The 17,535-nt window shown below is 39.6% G+C and overlaps 3 protein-coding genes and 1 pseudogene across 4 annotated transcripts; 1 reads left to right on the forward strand and 3 right to left on the reverse strand.

Annotated features, from left to right (window-relative positions):
• The first annotated feature begins 850 nt into the window (after positions 1–850).
• On the forward strand, positions 851–8,159 carry LOC149041983 (uncharacterized). 2 transcript variants are annotated; one of them, XM_089213287.1, is made up of 5 exons: positions 851–3,250; positions 3,545–3,721; positions 4,015–4,321; positions 6,489–6,542; positions 6,839–8,159. In XM_089213287.1, exons 1-4 carry the CDS (start codon positions 1,181–1,183, stop codon positions 6,512–6,514), a joined length of 2,580 nt encoding a protein of 859 aa, XP_089069413.1. In that variant the 5' UTR covers positions 851–1,180; the 3' UTR covers positions 6,515–6,542; positions 6,839–8,159. The 2 variants fall into 2 exon arrangements, with proteins under 2 accessions (XP_089069413.1, XP_089069414.1); XM_089213288.1 differs by lacking the exons at positions 6,489–6,542; positions 6,839–8,159 and adding an exon at positions 5,206–5,273 and having other exon boundaries at positions 1,031–3,250.
• Positions 3,704–9,532, reverse strand: LOC149041984 (uncharacterized). The gene is made up of 9 exons (XM_089213290.1): positions 9,332–9,532; positions 8,156–9,181; positions 7,786–7,881; positions 7,411–7,549; positions 7,135–7,228; positions 6,813–6,981; positions 6,219–6,363; positions 5,405–5,656; positions 3,704–5,197 (listed from the first exon to the last, which is right to left on the reverse strand). The coding sequence occupies exons 1-9, from the start codon at positions 9,412–9,414 to the stop codon at positions 4,661–4,663; spliced, it is 2,541 nt and encodes an 846-aa protein (XP_089069416.1). The 5' UTR covers positions 9,415–9,532; the 3' UTR covers positions 3,704–4,660.
• A 638-nt stretch (positions 9,533–10,170) lies between these two features.
• Positions 10,171–14,027, reverse strand: LOC113667760 (uncharacterized). The gene has a single exon (XM_089213286.1). The coding sequence runs from the start codon at positions 13,320–13,322 to the stop codon at positions 10,518–10,520; it is 2,805 nt and encodes a 934-aa protein (XP_089069412.1). The 5' UTR covers positions 13,323–14,027; the 3' UTR covers positions 10,171–10,517.
• A 1,010-nt stretch (positions 14,028–15,037) lies between these two features.
• On the reverse strand, positions 15,038–16,937 carry LOC149041985 (uncharacterized; annotated as a pseudogene).
• Positions 16,938–17,535: the final 598 nt, after the last annotated feature.

Consider the following 17,535-nt stretch of genomic DNA (forward strand, 5'->3'; position numbering starts at 1 on the left):
TACGACCGCTCAAAGGAATAAAAAAATACGTCAAATTCTCAATAAAAATACTTCACCTTACTTCCACAGTGTATCACTTGTTATCTGACCGCTTAATTTGATGAACAGAGCCCATTTAAGCCAGTTGTTCATTTCGAGGTTTTCAACGTACATAAGAAAAGCCCAAGGCTGAACACTCCATTTCCGAACGCCTGAGCCGAGAAGCGAAAAATCCAAGCTCAAAATGACCGGGCGGCCACAAATCCAACGCAGAATCCAAGCACATACACTGTAGTTTCATTTCAATTCACTAAAAACTCAATCGTCCCCGTGCAACCGACACTAAGCCGCAGTTTGCTTCAAAAATTTTCAGTTTAGAGGTTTCTAACAGCCCGCGGCCACATCAACCTTGACACACGACCGTTGAAAACCAGCTTGGTAACCCTACCTCCTTTTTAAACTGAGCCTCTCCGGGGACCATACCGTCAGTTATCGTCAATAAATTGTTTTAGAACCACGGGTCCCCTCAGTAGAAATCGATCAAGAGGCTATTGTTTCGATCGGCCAATCGAATTCGCCTCCGGAAATGTTTACAAATGTGTGATTATTTTCGGAGTCAGAGGAAAACCTTGGAAGGATTTATTCCAGTATTCAATTAAGTTCTATCTGGACATACTTATTTTAATTCTGCCAACAAGACAATTGTTATTTCGTTTCGTCCGCACGAGAATGTGAGTCACAATAGAACAATTCGCTCAGCCATGTAAGTATTCACTTTATTCTTAGGTGCCGGCTACGCTAAATTTCGCACTTCGTCTTTGTGTTTCTTGCCAAGTACCCTTGTAGATACTTATTTCTTTTACTCAGGATAAAACTTAATGGAGATCAGGAGGAAATCTTGGAGTTTGCCTCCCAAGGTCACAATTTATTTATTACCGGTCAGGGCGGAGTGGGGAAAAGTGAAGTGGTCAAACGGATCGTCCAAAGTTTGAAGGCACGTGGAAAGACAGTAGGTGTCATTTGCTCGAGTGGCATTTCCTGCCAAGTTTACGATCGTGGCCTAGCCTCGACTGTTCACTCTTTTTACGGTCTATCAACGGCGGAGCTACCTTGGCGCCAACTGATAGAAAGGTCGGTAGGGAATTCTCTTATTCGAGACAGAGTAAAGGCTCTGGATGTCGTTATATGGGATGAGGCCAGTATGTCAAGCAGGAGAATGTTTGAAGTTGTGAACTTTCTACACCACAAACTTGCAACCAATGAGTTAAACAAGACCCTGCCCTTTGCTGGTAAACAAGTTATTCTTGTTGGCGAATTCTTGCAGTTGCAACCGGTTCCTAATCTTTTCGATGAAGGAGAATTTATGTTCTATTCCCCTTTGTTCGACCTCTGCATTCCGCATCGTTTTGGCTTGACAAAGTTAATGCGACAGTCGGAAGATGATCTGCAATTTATTTCGGCTCTTTCAGACTTGAGACTGGGTCAATGCACAAGTTCATCCGAGCAGTATCTCTTGTCTCTAGGTAGAGCCTTACCACCAGCGTTTCAAGAAGAAGCAACGCGCATTTTTTTTCGAAAAGTGCCCGTGCAATTATCTAACAGACGGGAGCTCGATGCATTACCTGGTGATTTAGTAACCTTCCAGGCTTTATTTGAAAACCACGGGTCCAAGAGCATGTGTTGGCCAGGAACACCAGTCCTGCAATTAAAGCGTGGCTGCAGAGTGATGCTGGTGTGGAACCTGAATGACGATTTAAAGAACGGTTCCCTCGGTATTTTTACCGGAGTAAAAGGTGATGTCCTTTTGGTTGCCTTTCAAGAAGTTGGAATCGTTGAGATTCAAAGGGAAACTTGGATAAGAAGAAACAGGAATGGCCAAAAAATTGGAGGCGTGACCCAATTCCCCATTGTATTAGCCTATGCAGTTACGTGTCATAAGTCGCAAGGTTTGACGCTTGCCTCGGCAGTTGTACATTGTTCTAGTGAGTACGTGCCTGGACTAATCTATGTTGCTGTCTCAAGAGTTAAGTCCCCAGATACCTTACAGATTTTAAATTTCAGTCCACGGCAGTTGTTGAGGCCACATCAAAGGGCGGTTGACATGTGCAGAACCCATCATATATGTGAACCACTTGCAGACCTATCATGCTGCTGCAAAAGGAGCTTTGAAGATAACAACCTCATTTCAGTAAAGGATCGCTTCGACGCGTGCGAGGAAGACGACGAACCGTTCACTTTCCCGAGTGATTTGTTCGATGGTCCTGTGCGGCAATGCTTTGAGGACGAAGAGGTTGCTGCCCCACTGGAGTTATTGGATGTTTACGACCGCATGATGAGGCATCAGTCAAGTCTAGCCAGTCCACCAGAAGGATTTCTCATGAAAAGCCGAGATCACCTGTTAGCGTTGAAAGCCTCGCCGACTTCAATTGCTTCTCCGTTTTTGGAAGAAAAATACAGAACAATCGACTCTCTGTTAACCGACACCTGTTGGCTCAAGGTTCAATGCCTTGTTGAATTGATATGGTTTCATTCCTTTCTCATCATCGAAAACCACATTGTAGAAAATCCAGACGAGATTGTCGTTAATATCGGAAGGCAAGGATTTACAGAGGCGACGTCGAGACTGCATGAATTCCTCACCAGCACTGAATTCTCCCGCTATGCATGCATTGTCTTCGCCGTTAAAGAGACGACAATTTCCCAGCGGACTGTCGTTGTTGAGATTGCGAAGTTTATCTACTTCGAATTTCTAGAAACACTGGCTTCCATCGTGAGACACGATAGAATGATAGGAGTGGCTTTCAACGTTCAAGAGATGGATGTGGTTGGCAGGTCAAAAGTTCGACATGTGGGTGGTTGGGCGGTCAGGAAAGTCCTCTCCCGGGCTAGAACCTACCTACGGAAAAACGTCTACACGACTTCGAGCTCTACGCTGGTCAAAGTTGAAACAAAGCAAAGGGCATGTGAGGTTCTGGAAGAAAACGTTATTCAATCTTTCGACCGACTACAAGAAACGTCGAAATTTAAAGAGACGCTGGAAGTAACGGAGGCAAGGCAGTATCGGCAAAGGGGCCTTCTCCATATATCGGATGAGGCTTACCTCTTCTTCATGCAGCTGGAGCAAAGGAGAGTAGACTTACTGAACGTTAATGTCATGAGAAAAGAGCGCGAGAATATGGTTGAGGCGGCCATATGTAGACTTTCAAGTGACGAAGAACTTAAAAAAAGTTGGATGCGATGTTTTCAAAGTGAAGAGGTTGACAGGAGCGTGGTATGTAATATATGCCTTATTAGTACCATGGGTTAGTACCATGGGTTACAAAATGCTCGTTAATTTTGGCGCAAAATCATAGTGTTAATTCATAACCAAAGCTTATATATAACTCAGTTACGTAGTATTCTCGTTTCTTTCGCTCACCACTAGAAATATCCAGCTTATATTTTCGAAGCATCGTGTCTTATCAGTGGGTTACTAGCAAGGAATTCTCTCCCCTTTCGTGTGGAAAGCATTTAAAGCTACGGTGGTAGGCTTCAACTTAAGTTGAAGTATCTCTCTTCCACACAGGATTTAATCGAAAATCTGCGGAAAGAGATTTTGGTATGTTATGTCAACATGGGTGCATCCCAATTCTTGAGAGATTTCCGCCGTGGTGCCTTGATTAAGAAGAACGCGGAGCTGCGAAAACGCATTTTGCAAAGACAGGAAGAAACGAAGGAGAAATCTGACAGTGTTCCATTCAAGGTAGCTGGAATTGCTGGCATTTTATTGTCCCTTTAGAATGCATAAGTGCTAATAAGATAAGCTAAACACTAGAATAAAGGGCTCGCTTAAGTACATACAGTGGCATATATATACTGTACTTTACGCGTTTATTCCTTACATGTAATGTATACAGCATAGATATTACAGCAATAATAATAGTAGATATAACTTCACATAATTTGCTAAAATTCCATGTAGGTTTCAATAGATAACAATTAACATGATAGTAAATTTAAATAAGTACAGTACATTTAATTGTTTTTCCACATCAGGAAATCCTCAAAGACAGTAGTGAAAACAAAAGGGCCTCCCACAGCCGATTGGTTGGCTTCATTCACCAACATCAAGGCACTGCCCCACTGAGTAGAGTCTACCTTAAATCGCAACTGATTGCTTTGTGTCAGGCATATGGTGTCAGAACTTCTTCAAGATCAACTAAGTTAGTTATTGCACAAGATTTGTTAAATGTTATTCCAGAACATGCATTTATTCCAAATACAATACCAGTTGATGACAGGCAGTTTAGGATAGTGAGAAACTCTGAGTCTGATGGACACATCAGGATACTCTTTAAAAGAGGTAAGCTATATATTTTGAATGGACACTTAAGGGTACAATTCATACTTGTGCAAAAACTTTCAAACCATTCCTACTATTTAAATAGGAAACAGTTCTGTAACACAGTACAATGCAGTGTTGGTTAAAAATCAAAGAATTTCATATTTTTAAGCACAGTAATTTCATATTTGAATATCTTTCATGATCATCAACTGAGAAGTATGGATATATATACAATAACACATACATTCCCATACAAACTCTAACATTGACTTCCAAGGAAAACAGTAAGTTCACATACTTGCCTATTTTAACCATAAATGTGGCATGTGAATATTATAAGATGAAAATACAAAGTATTTAACTGCATGATAAACTTTGATGTGAGCTTGGAATTGAAGGTCGCTGGCTTGAAAAGGCACTACTACAGGAGGCATTACTCTTAGGACTAATAGTAGTTTGACCTAGTCTAATTGAATTTTGTGAAGACTGTTGCTCCAAGAAGGTTGGGTTATCATTTTGACCATTACAAGAACGTATTTGACAGAAATGGTTCTCTACACAGTCCTGATTTACTATGGCAGGCTTGATTACTGAACTAGGATGCTTTAACAATTTGTAATGTACTAGTGACTGGAATCCAAGACACATTGATTTTAAATCAAACCATAATTTACTTGAGATGAATAGCTTGCCATCTCCTTGAGTGCTTTCTTCCCATGAGCACATCCAATTATAGAAATTATTTAGCTTTTGAAGCCTTATGTCATTAGTGCAGGTGATGAAGAGCCTGTCATTGAAAAGTGAGACCAGCTCACTTGTGTGTTCTAACAGGCTGATTACTGCATCAAATGAGGAGTCATCCTCGCCGCTTGACTTTATACTTTCCTTATATTTCTGTATAGATACAAGTTCACAGATGTAAGCTACAATGTTGAAAATCAAGATACTAGAAAAGAAGAGAAATTTTTGGCAATTATGCAGAGCCTTGTAGATACAATTTTCCAATGAACTTTCATTTTGACAACATTAAAACTTGGAGTTGATTATTTTTGAGTTAATCAAATGAGAAGTGACTTAACTATATGTAAACAAAACAATTACCTGCATGAGAAACAGCATCTTTGTATCAAGTACATCTTCTGCAAGTCTGTTCCGCATTTTGCTGGCAGAATCAAGGTCAAAATGCTGCATGGTTAGTTTCTCATGCAATGGGAGAGAGAAGGTCTTCTGATCCCAGTTAAAAGCACTTTTGAACTGAGTCCATGTGATCTCCTTTCCATGGATCTGAAGACATCTTGGCTTGCCACTCTTATTACTTTTTTCAATGTTGTTTCGTATCTTCTTGATATTGTGCTGTTCAATTACAAATTGGTCAAAGTCAGTAACACTTATAGCTTCGTATTCATTTTCAATTGATATCAGGTAATTGACTGACAATATTCTATAATAAACACTATAGGCAAGCCTCAGGCAAATTTGCTCTTGAGAGTGTTTTAGATACTGTCAATTGCCTAAAAAAAGCAATTGGCTTGACATGAAAATATTATTGGCTCAATATCATTGAAAATTGCTTAAAGAGAATATTTTTGTTAATTGCTCACTGTGAAACTCAGAAAACCATGAACACCGTGAATATATATGGAATGGTATTGTGTTGCAAGGAAAAAGTTAATTAGGAATGAAAAAACTAAACTGCAAACAGCAATGGAAATTAGTTTGTGATTTTGTAGTTTCTTTGCATGTCCTGAACTTTATAATTTATGATTGGTCAGTAGTCACTTACTAACCTGTCAGAATCAAATCAAGGTATTCATGATTTTTTTTTTTTACTCGCACAGTAATATCTGAATAACAGATACCAAATTGAAAATATTGGGCTTATATACATACATGTCATAGAAGTATTGTCTATTACCTTTGGGTCCATGATAAACATCATTGGACCACCAGTGTAGATGTTTGTGGCTGCAAATTTTTGTTTAGCAGGGTTTTTATCATGAAAGTGCATCTTCACAAACTGCCTGTTACAGTCAGCACCATCAAGGACACACCAATACACCCTTTGAGAAGACAAAATAATAAAAAATATAAGCTGAGGCAAACAATAATGTAAAGATAACTGTATTAAGTATAACATTCATGAAATGTTTTAATTTGATATGTCTTTCCTATTCTTGGATCATAGGTTCACAACTTCCATCATTCCTTTGAGTCAGTAAATTACATGGCAAATCAGTTTGTAAGTAATATGTAAACTCTCTTACTTAACATATTGTTTTCCTCCTAAAACAAAGCTTAATGTAAATGGCTACTTGTTAATGTGATACTCATACATCATGGTACTTGGGCATATTAATCAAGGCAAAATGTAGTGGTACCAATAATATTATTAAACTTTTAGCATCTAATTCACAAGCATTTAATATTAGCTGTGCAATTCAAACAATTAATGGCTGTCACTTTCCCTGCAAAACTATTTCACTTTAACTTTTCTTTTCTGATTACTCACTCAAATCCAATCTCCAACATCTTCAGGACTCCTTCCCAAAAACAGAAGTACAAGCTACTTGGTGTGCAAACCCCAGATGGATATTGAGCAATAGGGAACCTGAATCCATTGTCACTGACATAAATGAATTGCAGCACTTGTGTGGCAAGTTCTGGTTCATCACCTTTACCTGGAAGGAGGTGGCATATATTTGTTTTGTTTTTAAGCAAGTCTTAGCTGTTTTACAATTTTATAGCAGTAAGGGAGGAACAGCATACATCTGTAATTCGTTTGAACTGCTTATACTACTGTAAATTGATATATGCGTTTTCATGTAAATTACCTGACAATATGTTCATTAGCTCATGGCCCTTTCCCAGGTCAACAAATCCAACAAGCTTGTGCTTACCACCAACTGTTGACATCTCCAGGTTCTCCTACAATAGAGGGCATCAATTAAATTATGAACTCTAATATTAGAACATGTCTTTAGTATAGTTTCAGACAAAACATAGCATCTAAGGGATGTCTCACATTGACAATGAAGTTTAGTTTTTTAATATACATTATTACAAATGAATTGAAAATGCTTTTTCTACTTTTGATGTTTTAAATTTACCTGAATCTTCATTTCGTCAATAATAAAACCACCCATAAAATCTTCTTGTTTCATCCCCCTCTCTTTTGCAGCATCAAAGCACCATCTAATGACATCTCCAGACCACCCAGGTCTCTCTTTAACTTTGTTTTTGTACAGCCTGTGAATGGATCATTGAACAGTTTGGTTTCTTGTTTCAATAGCTTATCCAAATTTGCAACTGTATTATTAAAATTATTTGTCACGACCAGGAGTGAAGGCAGACTGTGTTCCTCTGTGCAGTTAGGTATCACAGAATGTACAGAGATTTCATAAAGAAATGCTTTTTAATATTTTGCTCTATTTTAAGTAATCATTTGGTAGGCTGAAGAACCATATTTGTATATACTTACTCACCTTATTGTTTTGTTGCTGGGAAGAGTCAAAAACTGGCGGAGTGGGTCCAACACATGGGGGTTTTTGCAGTACAGTTCAAGGCATAATCGCATGACCCTATAAACATCATAAAAAATATATTGTCTGTTTGGTACAAAGCCTATACTTAAAGATTGTGAATACGTACAGACACACTAGACCAATCAAAAATGTAACTTAAATGTGATTTCATTTTTCAGAAGAAAATTTAAAGTTGGAATATTGTAATTAGATCATTTCTTGGAATTTCAAGTAAGTATCATATCATATTACGTTTCTAGCCATAGAAACTAGCCATTAGATTTCTTAGTAAGGATATTAGAGGCGATGTCAATAAAACCTAATCACTTACTTTGGATGCCACCTAAAACCATTTTTGCTTCCTGTCTGCAAAATTTTCTCTTGTTGTTTCCAAAGGTCAACCATCTCCTCGGGTACATTTTTTGCATCAGCAAAAATCTTGCAAAGATCCTTATGGTCCTCTTTTTCCATTTCCACACATTGCGAGAAATACTTCTCTCTCCAGTAGCTTTCCCTCAGAGCAGTGTTTTTACGTGCCTTCACTTCTTCAGTCAACTTTTCAGTTAGCTCATCCCTTGTCATGTATCTTTTGTTGGTAAAGGGATGAACTGCATCCCTAGATAACTTCCTTTTCTTTAATTTGTCATCCATTCGTTTTATTTTTCTGCAATTGGCACAACTAATGCCATCACTGCACTGGATGATGTGACAATGCTTGGAAAATACCTTGAAGAGGACATTGTCATTGTGCCTGTATTCTCCACTAACATGGGGAGACATTGAAGCGCTGGTAGTTTCATTAATGTCCACGCCAGAACATAGTGCTGAGCTATCCACAAATTCCAAAATTTTGTGAACTCTTTCGCCTAAAGCACGTTTTTCCAAGCCGAGTAGATCAATCATATTTGTTAAAGAATACTCGCATCCATGAGATGAAATGGAATATCTTAGGCCTGATGAGGATGAAATCTGTTCGATACAGACCTCGGTAGATCCTCGCTGATTTCTGAATGACCACGATTCGAGACGAACAAAGGACAGCTTGTTGTTCCCAAAAACGGTACTCCATCCATCTTTAAATTTGAGACCGTTGACTTTTTCCATGAAGTGGCTAAACGTTTCTGGTGGCGATGCGATTATCTCTCTAATCTTGAGGTTTTGGTAGAAAGCTTTCCGCTGCGTACGTGGTCCACGCCGAACCCTTTTTACCTTTTCTCCCCAAATGTCGTTAACGATTTTTCCAAGCGTAACTGAATTAAGATGGCACAGAAAATTTTCTTTTTCTACGCTTGCATGACTCAGGATTTCGCTGGCGTCTGCGAGGTTATCTGCCTCAAAATCGTAGTGAAACAAAACCCTAATAATGAAGAATGAAAATTTCCGTCTGTCTAGCACAGAAGCAAAGGAAAAGTAATAATTCAAAGAAAAATAATTTGTACATTTGGATTTAAATTGTCCATTTCCATGCTTGAAAATATTAAAACGGATATCCAGCAACAATACTTACCACGATTTCCATTTCAGATACGAGTTCGAATTGATTACGTCCTTGCTGCAACCGTGGAATAGACTATTTTTTACAGACGACATTTTTATCTTTTGAAATTAATAGGAAATTATCGAGATTTACGAGATCAGCTATGCGGTTTGCAACTATGCTTGTAAATTATTTTGAATTTGTAAACATTTCCGGAGGCGAATTCGATTGGCCTATTGAAACAATGGCCTTTGATCGATTTCTACTGAGGGGACCCGTGGTTCTAAAACAATTTATTGACGATAACCGACGGTATGGTCCCCGGAGAGGCTCAGTTTAAAAAGGAGGTAGGGTTACCAAGCTGGTTTTCAACGGTCGTGTGTCAAGGTTGATGTGGCCACGGGCTGTTAGAAACTTCTAAACTGGAAATTTTTGAAGCAAACTGCGGCTTAGTGTCGGTTGCACGGGGACGATTGAGTTTTTAGTGAATTGAAATGAAACTACAGTGTATGTGCTTGGATTCTGCGTTGGATTTGTGGCCGCCCGGTCATTTTGAGCTTGGATTTTTCGCTTCTCGGCTCAGGCGTTCGGAAATGGAGTGTTCAGCCTTGGGCTTTTCTTATGTACGTTGAAAACCTCGAAATGAACAACTCGCTTAAATGGGCTCTTTTCATCAAATTAAGCGATCAGATAACAAGCAATACGCTGTGGAAGTAAGGTGAGGTATTTTTATTGAGAATTTGACGTATTTTTTTATTCCTTAGAGCAGTCGTAAATATTCCCATACAAACTCTTATAATTCCGCCATGACTGTTATTGCGCAAGATGATCATCTCACAGCTGGAGCTTGGGCCGCCTGTGTTGTGATCAGCATAATTGTGAATCTTCTTTCTGCAAAGTTTCAAAAGATATCAGTAGTGAATTTTCAGAGCCACCTCCATAATGTTTGAGTTAAATTGGAACCAATTGGTACCATTTCCATGGCAAAGAATTAAAATTAATGGATTAAGGTGCAAACCTTTTTTTGGTTTCCTTAGACAAGACAATTTTAACTTTTATGGCTTCTGGCTCTTGGTTTGCAGGAACAATTTGGTTAATTAAAAATTGGAGGAGGACTTGTTGGCTCTCTCAATCCTGGTACCCACTTGTATTTTTCTTTCACTTATGCCCACCAAATGAGCACTTGGTATTGGCTAGCCTGTGACCTCTTAAAGTTTCAAATTTTGTCCAGCAAAAATTTGTTGGGTGGTTGGTGGACTGGCAGTTGAAGTGTGTTGCTCATTGTCAATGCCTTTTGTTTCCACTCTTCTGCTTCCTCTGGGTTTCCATTTTTTTTAAACCAAAAGGCCATTTGAGTCATTGCATAGATCTTAAACCTATGATTCTCAGTTAGTTCTTGTTCAGCAATTCTTAAAGATGCTTGAAATGATTTTTTTGCACCTTCCATATCACCTTGTAATTGATAGCACACTCCTAAGTTGGCGAGTAGCAGAATGCATTCTTTCTGCTCTTTAATACCAACACTTTTCATCATTTCCAGAGCTTGTTCATAAAGTTTGATTGATTTGCATTGGTCAGCAGCTGATCCTAGACTCTTCTCACCATGGAAGAGGTGAAAATCTGCAATTTTCCTCAGTAGTAGAGCAGTCATGACGTGATTGCCAAGATTTTCCTGAAAAAGCTTTAATGATGCCTCGAATTTTGCCTCTGCCTCATCACGTTTATTTTGTTGGTTGTAACTTTGTCCAGCATAAAGCAAACTTATACCTTTCTGTACAAAATCCATCAGTTTTAGATGTTCGCACACCTTCAAACTTTCAATGAATTGTTTTTCAGCTTCGGCATAGTTTTTCATTTCAGATTGGAACCGTGCATAAAGATTGCGAAAAAAAACTTCTGACACCTTCTTATTGTTAAATTCTTCAGCGTGTTTTGAGAATAGGTCTGCAGCCTCTTCAATCAACTTCTTGTAATTATCTTGATTACCAATTTTCCTATATTCGAGCACAAGGAGGCAGAGGAGTTCCACTCTTTTAGTAACAGGTTGTTGGTAAGACATTAAAAGCTGATTTAGCTCTTCAAGGTGATTCAAATATTCATCTGGTAGAATACACATTTCTAAAAATGTGCATGTCTGAGAAATCTTCTCCACTAACTCCTCCATAGATTTCTTCAGTTGAGGATCTTGTTCTTTTAGTCCTTTTATGAAGAACGGGAAGAAATACTCAAAGTTGTGCCTGTCCTCATTAAAAGAGTCAATTGCCTCTTTGCACTTGTCCTTGCTCCAGTAGCAAGTAGCAATTTTCACTAGATGGGAAATAAAGTAGATGCAGGCCGCTTTTTGCCCCTGCGGCTGTATGATTGAAGAATGGTTGGCTTCATCAATCCTCTTTGCAAATGTTTGTATGAGTGGATGGATTTGATATCTGTATTGGGCAGGTTTCTCAATAAGTGACCTGTCTTTCAAGGAACGGAGAATTATTCCAGGATCATCTTGACAACCAACTGCCTTAATAACAGCTTGGGCAGCAACATTACTGAATGAGCCTGGAAAAACTGACAGAATCACCAGAGCCTTTTGTTTATCTTCATTCAAAAAGTTGAAAGAAGTGTGAATTGCTTTTTCAACAGAATTTTCATCACTTTCATCCTCTTTGAGAACATCCAATGGCTTTTCCTCAAGGCGTTCAATGAGCTGATCTTCAGAATAGTCTGAAAGCAACGAACTTATGATGCATAAGGCTAAGGGTACACGACCGCAAAGTTGAACCAATTTATCTGTCTTGGAGAGCCCTTGTTTCACATCTGGATCAAGGACTTTGGACATGAGGAGTTCCTGTGCGTGCTCACGGGATAGTGTTCTCAATCTCACACATTCCATACGCAAGTTGAGGTCTAATTGAAATACTCTTCGAGAAGTGATAACAAATGAGATCTTACCGTTTGAAAGAGTTCTCATGTCCTTTAAAATGGATACAAATGCAGCTCGATCATCTGATTCGAGAACATCATCTGCATTGTCCAGAATGAAAGAAACTTTCTTCTGCTGTTGTTTGCTCCAATTTCGGAGCCAATGTTGGGGATGTTCTGGTGGTTGAGAGAGGTTTGTACTGCACGGAAGGATCATCGAGGTAGCTACTTCAGCAATGGCTGCTTTAGATCTGAGTGAACAAAACAAAACTGTCCTCTCTTCATTCTCGTTGGATGCCAATTCGTGGCCCACTTCAATTGCTACTGCTGTTTTACCAAAGCCAGGTCCCCCAGTAACAAGAGCTGCAGCTGCACGTTCAGTTCGAATTGCATCGGTGATTTTTTCTACCTCTTCGGACCGGCCAACGACATTATTTTTATCCGGAAGACAGTTTGAGAGGCTACTTGTGGCTTGCCCTGAAATAGAAGCTTGAATAGCAGAAATGTCATTCTCTAGCTTGTTTAACCGTGGTTCAAATTCCATTTTCCACTTCTCGACTTCCTCGCTTACTCGACGTTCAGTGTCGTGATCAATAGGTTCAGTTGCAAGGCGATCTACTTCCTTCTGATCAAGTCCCAACGCCACCAATGATTGGGCAATCGTCTGCAATTTCTCTTGGAATTTGTCATTTGGAATACTGGTGGATATTCCATGACACAGCTCATTTCGAAGGAACTTAATCCGGACGATGTGAGCTTCTTTGCTGAGTTCAGTATCTGGAGGCATTTCGTGCCATCCTTTAGCTGGTGCAGTCAAACCACAAACTTCCCGTAGTAAGAGATGCAAAAGACTTATGTCAAATGTTAGAGGGTTTGGTGGAACACCGCTAGAAGGAAATAACTTCTTCCACTGATCATCGGTAAGTATGTTCTTTTTAAGTGACTTCAGGTAAGCAAGCCTTCCCTTGTGTTTGAGAAGCACGTCTTGCAGTGTTGGACAGGTGGATTTCATTAAATACTCTCTCAGGACGGTTGTGCCTCCATCGATTACCAGTCGTAAAAGTTTTGTGCCATTTGTTTTCTCCTCGGAAGAATCGAGAACAGAATTCATTTTTCTAACTTTTGCTCTAAAGGCTTAAAGACTATTCCCTTTTTTTATCATTTAGCGTCGATTGCGACGCGTCGTTAGGATTGAAGAAAAAAAAAAAAGAATGCGGAAAAACATTTATATGACGTCTTTGGGCCTGGTACCCTGGCACTCCTTGAAGCCTGGAAACAACAAAGAAATCGATATGGCAGAGACCATTAAGACAAGGTGGAAAAAAGGATCAAACACAAATACAGATACAGATCTTTATTGAAGCTCCCTAAATGGGTTTTTCAGCATCAATACAAATGGTTAAAAGAAATAAAACTAAAATATAAAACTATAATTACTGCTAAATATATATATATACTCTACCGAACTTAGCAAACACATCTGGACACTCAAGAACGACAACATTGACTATTCTATCTCATGGCGCGTCTTATCATCTAACTCTCCCTACAACAGCTCCAGTAAAAGATGCAACCTCTGCCTAAAAGAAAAATTCCTTATAATTTACCGACCCGACCTCTCATCACTAAATAAGCGTAACGAACTCGTATCTTCATGCCGGCACAGAAACAAAGCGTTGCTACGCAACAGCTGAACTTTAAAGTTTTTAAGTTTACCGCGTATTATGCAAATTTTCCTAGTATATAAACGATAGTCACATGAATATTCTTTCATTAAACCCCTGAAGAGTGAAGCGATTCACGAAACAGGCTTGTCGGGAAATGTAGTTACGTCCTTTTTTCCTCTCAAAATATTATATATATATATATATATATATATATATATATATATATATATATATATATATATATCAGGGGAATAAAAATATTGAATAATGAAGTTAACCTAATAGCAGCTTAGTTAATTGACGCTTACATTTCTTGGGACATTTTTAACACTTACGATTGCCGCCTAATGAGTTCCACAGTTTTGCTCCTCTTTAAGCAAAATACCTCTAACCAATTGAAAGGCGGTAAAAAGGTATATTCAGGGTACTAGCTGATCGAGTTTGCTTGTCATGAACACGAGAACGTAGCCTTAAATTATTTGCAAGGTAATCTGGCGCAAGATTGCTAATGCACTTGAAAACCATAGTCGCATCATTCAATTTCATCATTCAATAGGAGCCAATTCAATGGTCTTAGTCCTTCGGAAATATGGTCATATTTTCTAAGTCCCAGAACAATTCGTCTTGCAAAGTTTTGCAATGTTTGTAATTTGTCAATGTTGCTATTGCTGGTATTACTCCAGACGCTTGAGCAATATAGTAATTTGCTAAAAACGAAGGCATTCATAAGTAACAACGGCGTTTCCTATCCAAAAGATGCTTAATTCTATTGATTTGTTTTAACTTAAATAGACAGTTTGAAACACTCTCAGTAATATCTTCGTTATAACTAAGGTTTGCATTCAGCTGAACGCCTAGGTCTTTGGCGACAGGCTCAGGTGATATTTGTGTATTAAAAAGTGAAACTCCTATGCGACATACCAGCATCCCTCACTTTTCAGCAGCTGCTTGAAAAGGAAATTCTGGATATATCAAACATTTGGAAGATTAAACGAGACTTACCTGTAAGTTGAAGTTTGATTGAGATTCTATCACATGACATCAGAAGGCGAGAGATCACATGAGATAGCACGGCGCTTGCGCAAGTCATAATTAAAAAGCCACGTACTGGGTGCATCGAAGATAGTATTCAGGCTGAAAAAGCCAAAGTAGGAAGAGATAGGCAACCAAAGTGCCCATGAGAGGGTGGGTGTGATAGTGGAGGGCATGTGATCTCTCGCCTTCTGATGTCATGTGATAGAATTTCAATCAAACTTCAACTTACAGGTAAGTCTCCTCCATGGTAAGATGCTGTAGATCCAGGTAATATATCGATTGCCCTCGTTGACTTGAAACTAATAAAATTAGCATAAGGACCTTGTGCGTTAAATCCTTTAGAGACAGTTTTTCATAGGGGTATAAAGAAGATAAATGTTTTAAAACAACTGAAACATCCCAAATTTTGTCATATTTAGGTTTGGGTCTACGCGATTCAAATACCCCTTTCATAAACCGTGTAACAATATGATTGCTACCAAAGCTCCCCACCCCCCCCCCCGTCTATCGTAACAATGGTAGACAAGGCAGAGCGAGCAGTATTAAGGGTTGAGTAGCTAAGCCCTTGACAAATAGCCCCGAGAGAAATTGAAGGGCATCGCTCAGTGGTGGCGTATAATGATTAATTTTCCTTTCACGACAAAATGCCATCCATTTTTTAACGTATGTGGCATGCTATTTTTTAGTGCCTGTCCTCCAAGATGCCATGAGAATGTCGGTAACCTCCTCTGGAAAGTTGAAACGGCTGAAGGATCTCCTGACACAGGACATACCATCAGATGAAGACTCCTGTTTAGTGGATGCGGGCCACTGCGAGAGGGTTGTTGTAGAAGGTCTGGTCGTGGGAGCAGAATCCAGGGCTGTTCGCACAAATGTTGTAGGAGGACTGGAAACCACGTTTGGGTTGGCCAAAGCGGGGCGATTAGTACACCCTGTGCTAGGTCTTGACTCATCTTCTGAAGGCATCTTGGGAGAAGGCTAAAAGGCGGAAAAGCATAAAATTTATGCCCATTCCAATTCATAGTAAATGCGTCTACGTGTGTACTGTTAGGGTCTGCTTGCCACGAGCAGTAACTACTGGTCTGATTGTTTAAGCGGCTTGCAAACAAGTCGAAATCGAGGCCGGGGTGGCGCAACAGGATCTCGTCAAACGAGTGTGTGTTTAACATCCACTCATGATTACCTGAGAACACGCGTGATTTCTCATCAGCCCCAGTGTTCAGCCGACCGGGTATGTGGACGGCTGTGAGCCAAATATTTCGTGATATACACCATTCCCAAATTTGAACGGCTAACTGATTAAGTTCTTTGGATTTTGAGCCCCCCATGTTGTTAATGTAAGCGAGGGCTGTGGTATTGTCGATCTGAATTTGGATGTGGCAGTTGTTCATATGGCTACAAAAACACTTTAACGCAAAAAAGGCTGCAAGTAATTCCAATATGTTTATATGGTATTCGGCTTCCGAAGGGGTCCTTTTCCCCCCCGTTTTTTGAGTGCCAAAAACAGCTCCCCAGCGCAATGTTGATGCGTCTGACTGGATATCTCGTTTGAGAGTTTGGGCATTATCACGCCACCACTGAAGTTCCGCTAAAGCGGGAGGGGATAATTGCATTTCCCCCCCATAATCGGCTTTGTTTGCTACGAGTGCGAGATATTTATCCCGCTCAAGATGGCGGTAGTGAAGTGGTCCGTACTGAGCACCGGGAAAATTGGACACCAGGATACCGATAACCTCTACGACCTGTCTAATTGTGGACATTTGTGTTTTTAATAGCGAAGCGCAGACAGACAGAATCCGTTGAACTTTTTCCTCCGTAAGCATAACTGTCATAGCAATAGAATCCAGTACAAACCCTAAGAAAGTTAATTTCTGAGAAGGTATGAAAACCGATTTCTCTGGATGGATATGAAACCCTAATTTGGTAAACAGCGTGATGGTGTCAGTGACATTTTTATGGCATTCCGCGGAGGTGTCGCCTTGTAGATAAGAATCGTCAATATACCCTGAATTGAGATGTCCCATGCTCCGGAGTGTGGCATACACAGGTTTCAATAGTTTAGTAAATATGCGCGGGGCACTGGCTAGTTAATGTTTACGTATTTGGATTAACAAAATGCACAGTATACTGTAAAAAATGTGCCTGTTTTTGTTCCTGTTTTTCTCTATGCTGTTACTATGCTCTTTTTTCAGATAAAAAGAATTATTTAAAGTGAAATGGTTTAACTACGTCGTTACTTTTTTTTTTTAAATGCCAAAAATTTGGGTCGGTCGGACGACAATAAACGGAGAAAAGAAAAGAGCATGGCCTCAGAATGCGTAGATTCGAGTCGGTTGCAACTTTCACTTTCTTAGGCCCCCACGGTCAATCTATCTCGGTGACGGAGCAGTAAAATGAGGAACTTTCCGGAACTTTTCCCACCAAACGAGGGCCCAAGATACCCACTTCCATTTCGCAGAAAAAGTCTTCCAGGGGGACAATCGTCACAATATGCAGAGTAAGTAAATATGTATGTACACTGCAACTAAGGAAATTGCAGAACGAAAACCCTAAAAAAAGTCAGGCTTTCAGCCGATAAATCCAAAGCGTTCGAGGTTGCGTGACGCGAGTTATTTGATACAG

This window comes from Pocillopora damicornis, chromosome 7, assembly GCF_964200805.1.
Source record: "Pocillopora damicornis chromosome 7, jaPocDami1.2, whole genome shotgun sequence".
In the NCBI taxonomy this organism is placed as follows: Eukaryota; Metazoa; Cnidaria; class Anthozoa; order Scleractinia; family Pocilloporidae; genus Pocillopora; species Pocillopora damicornis.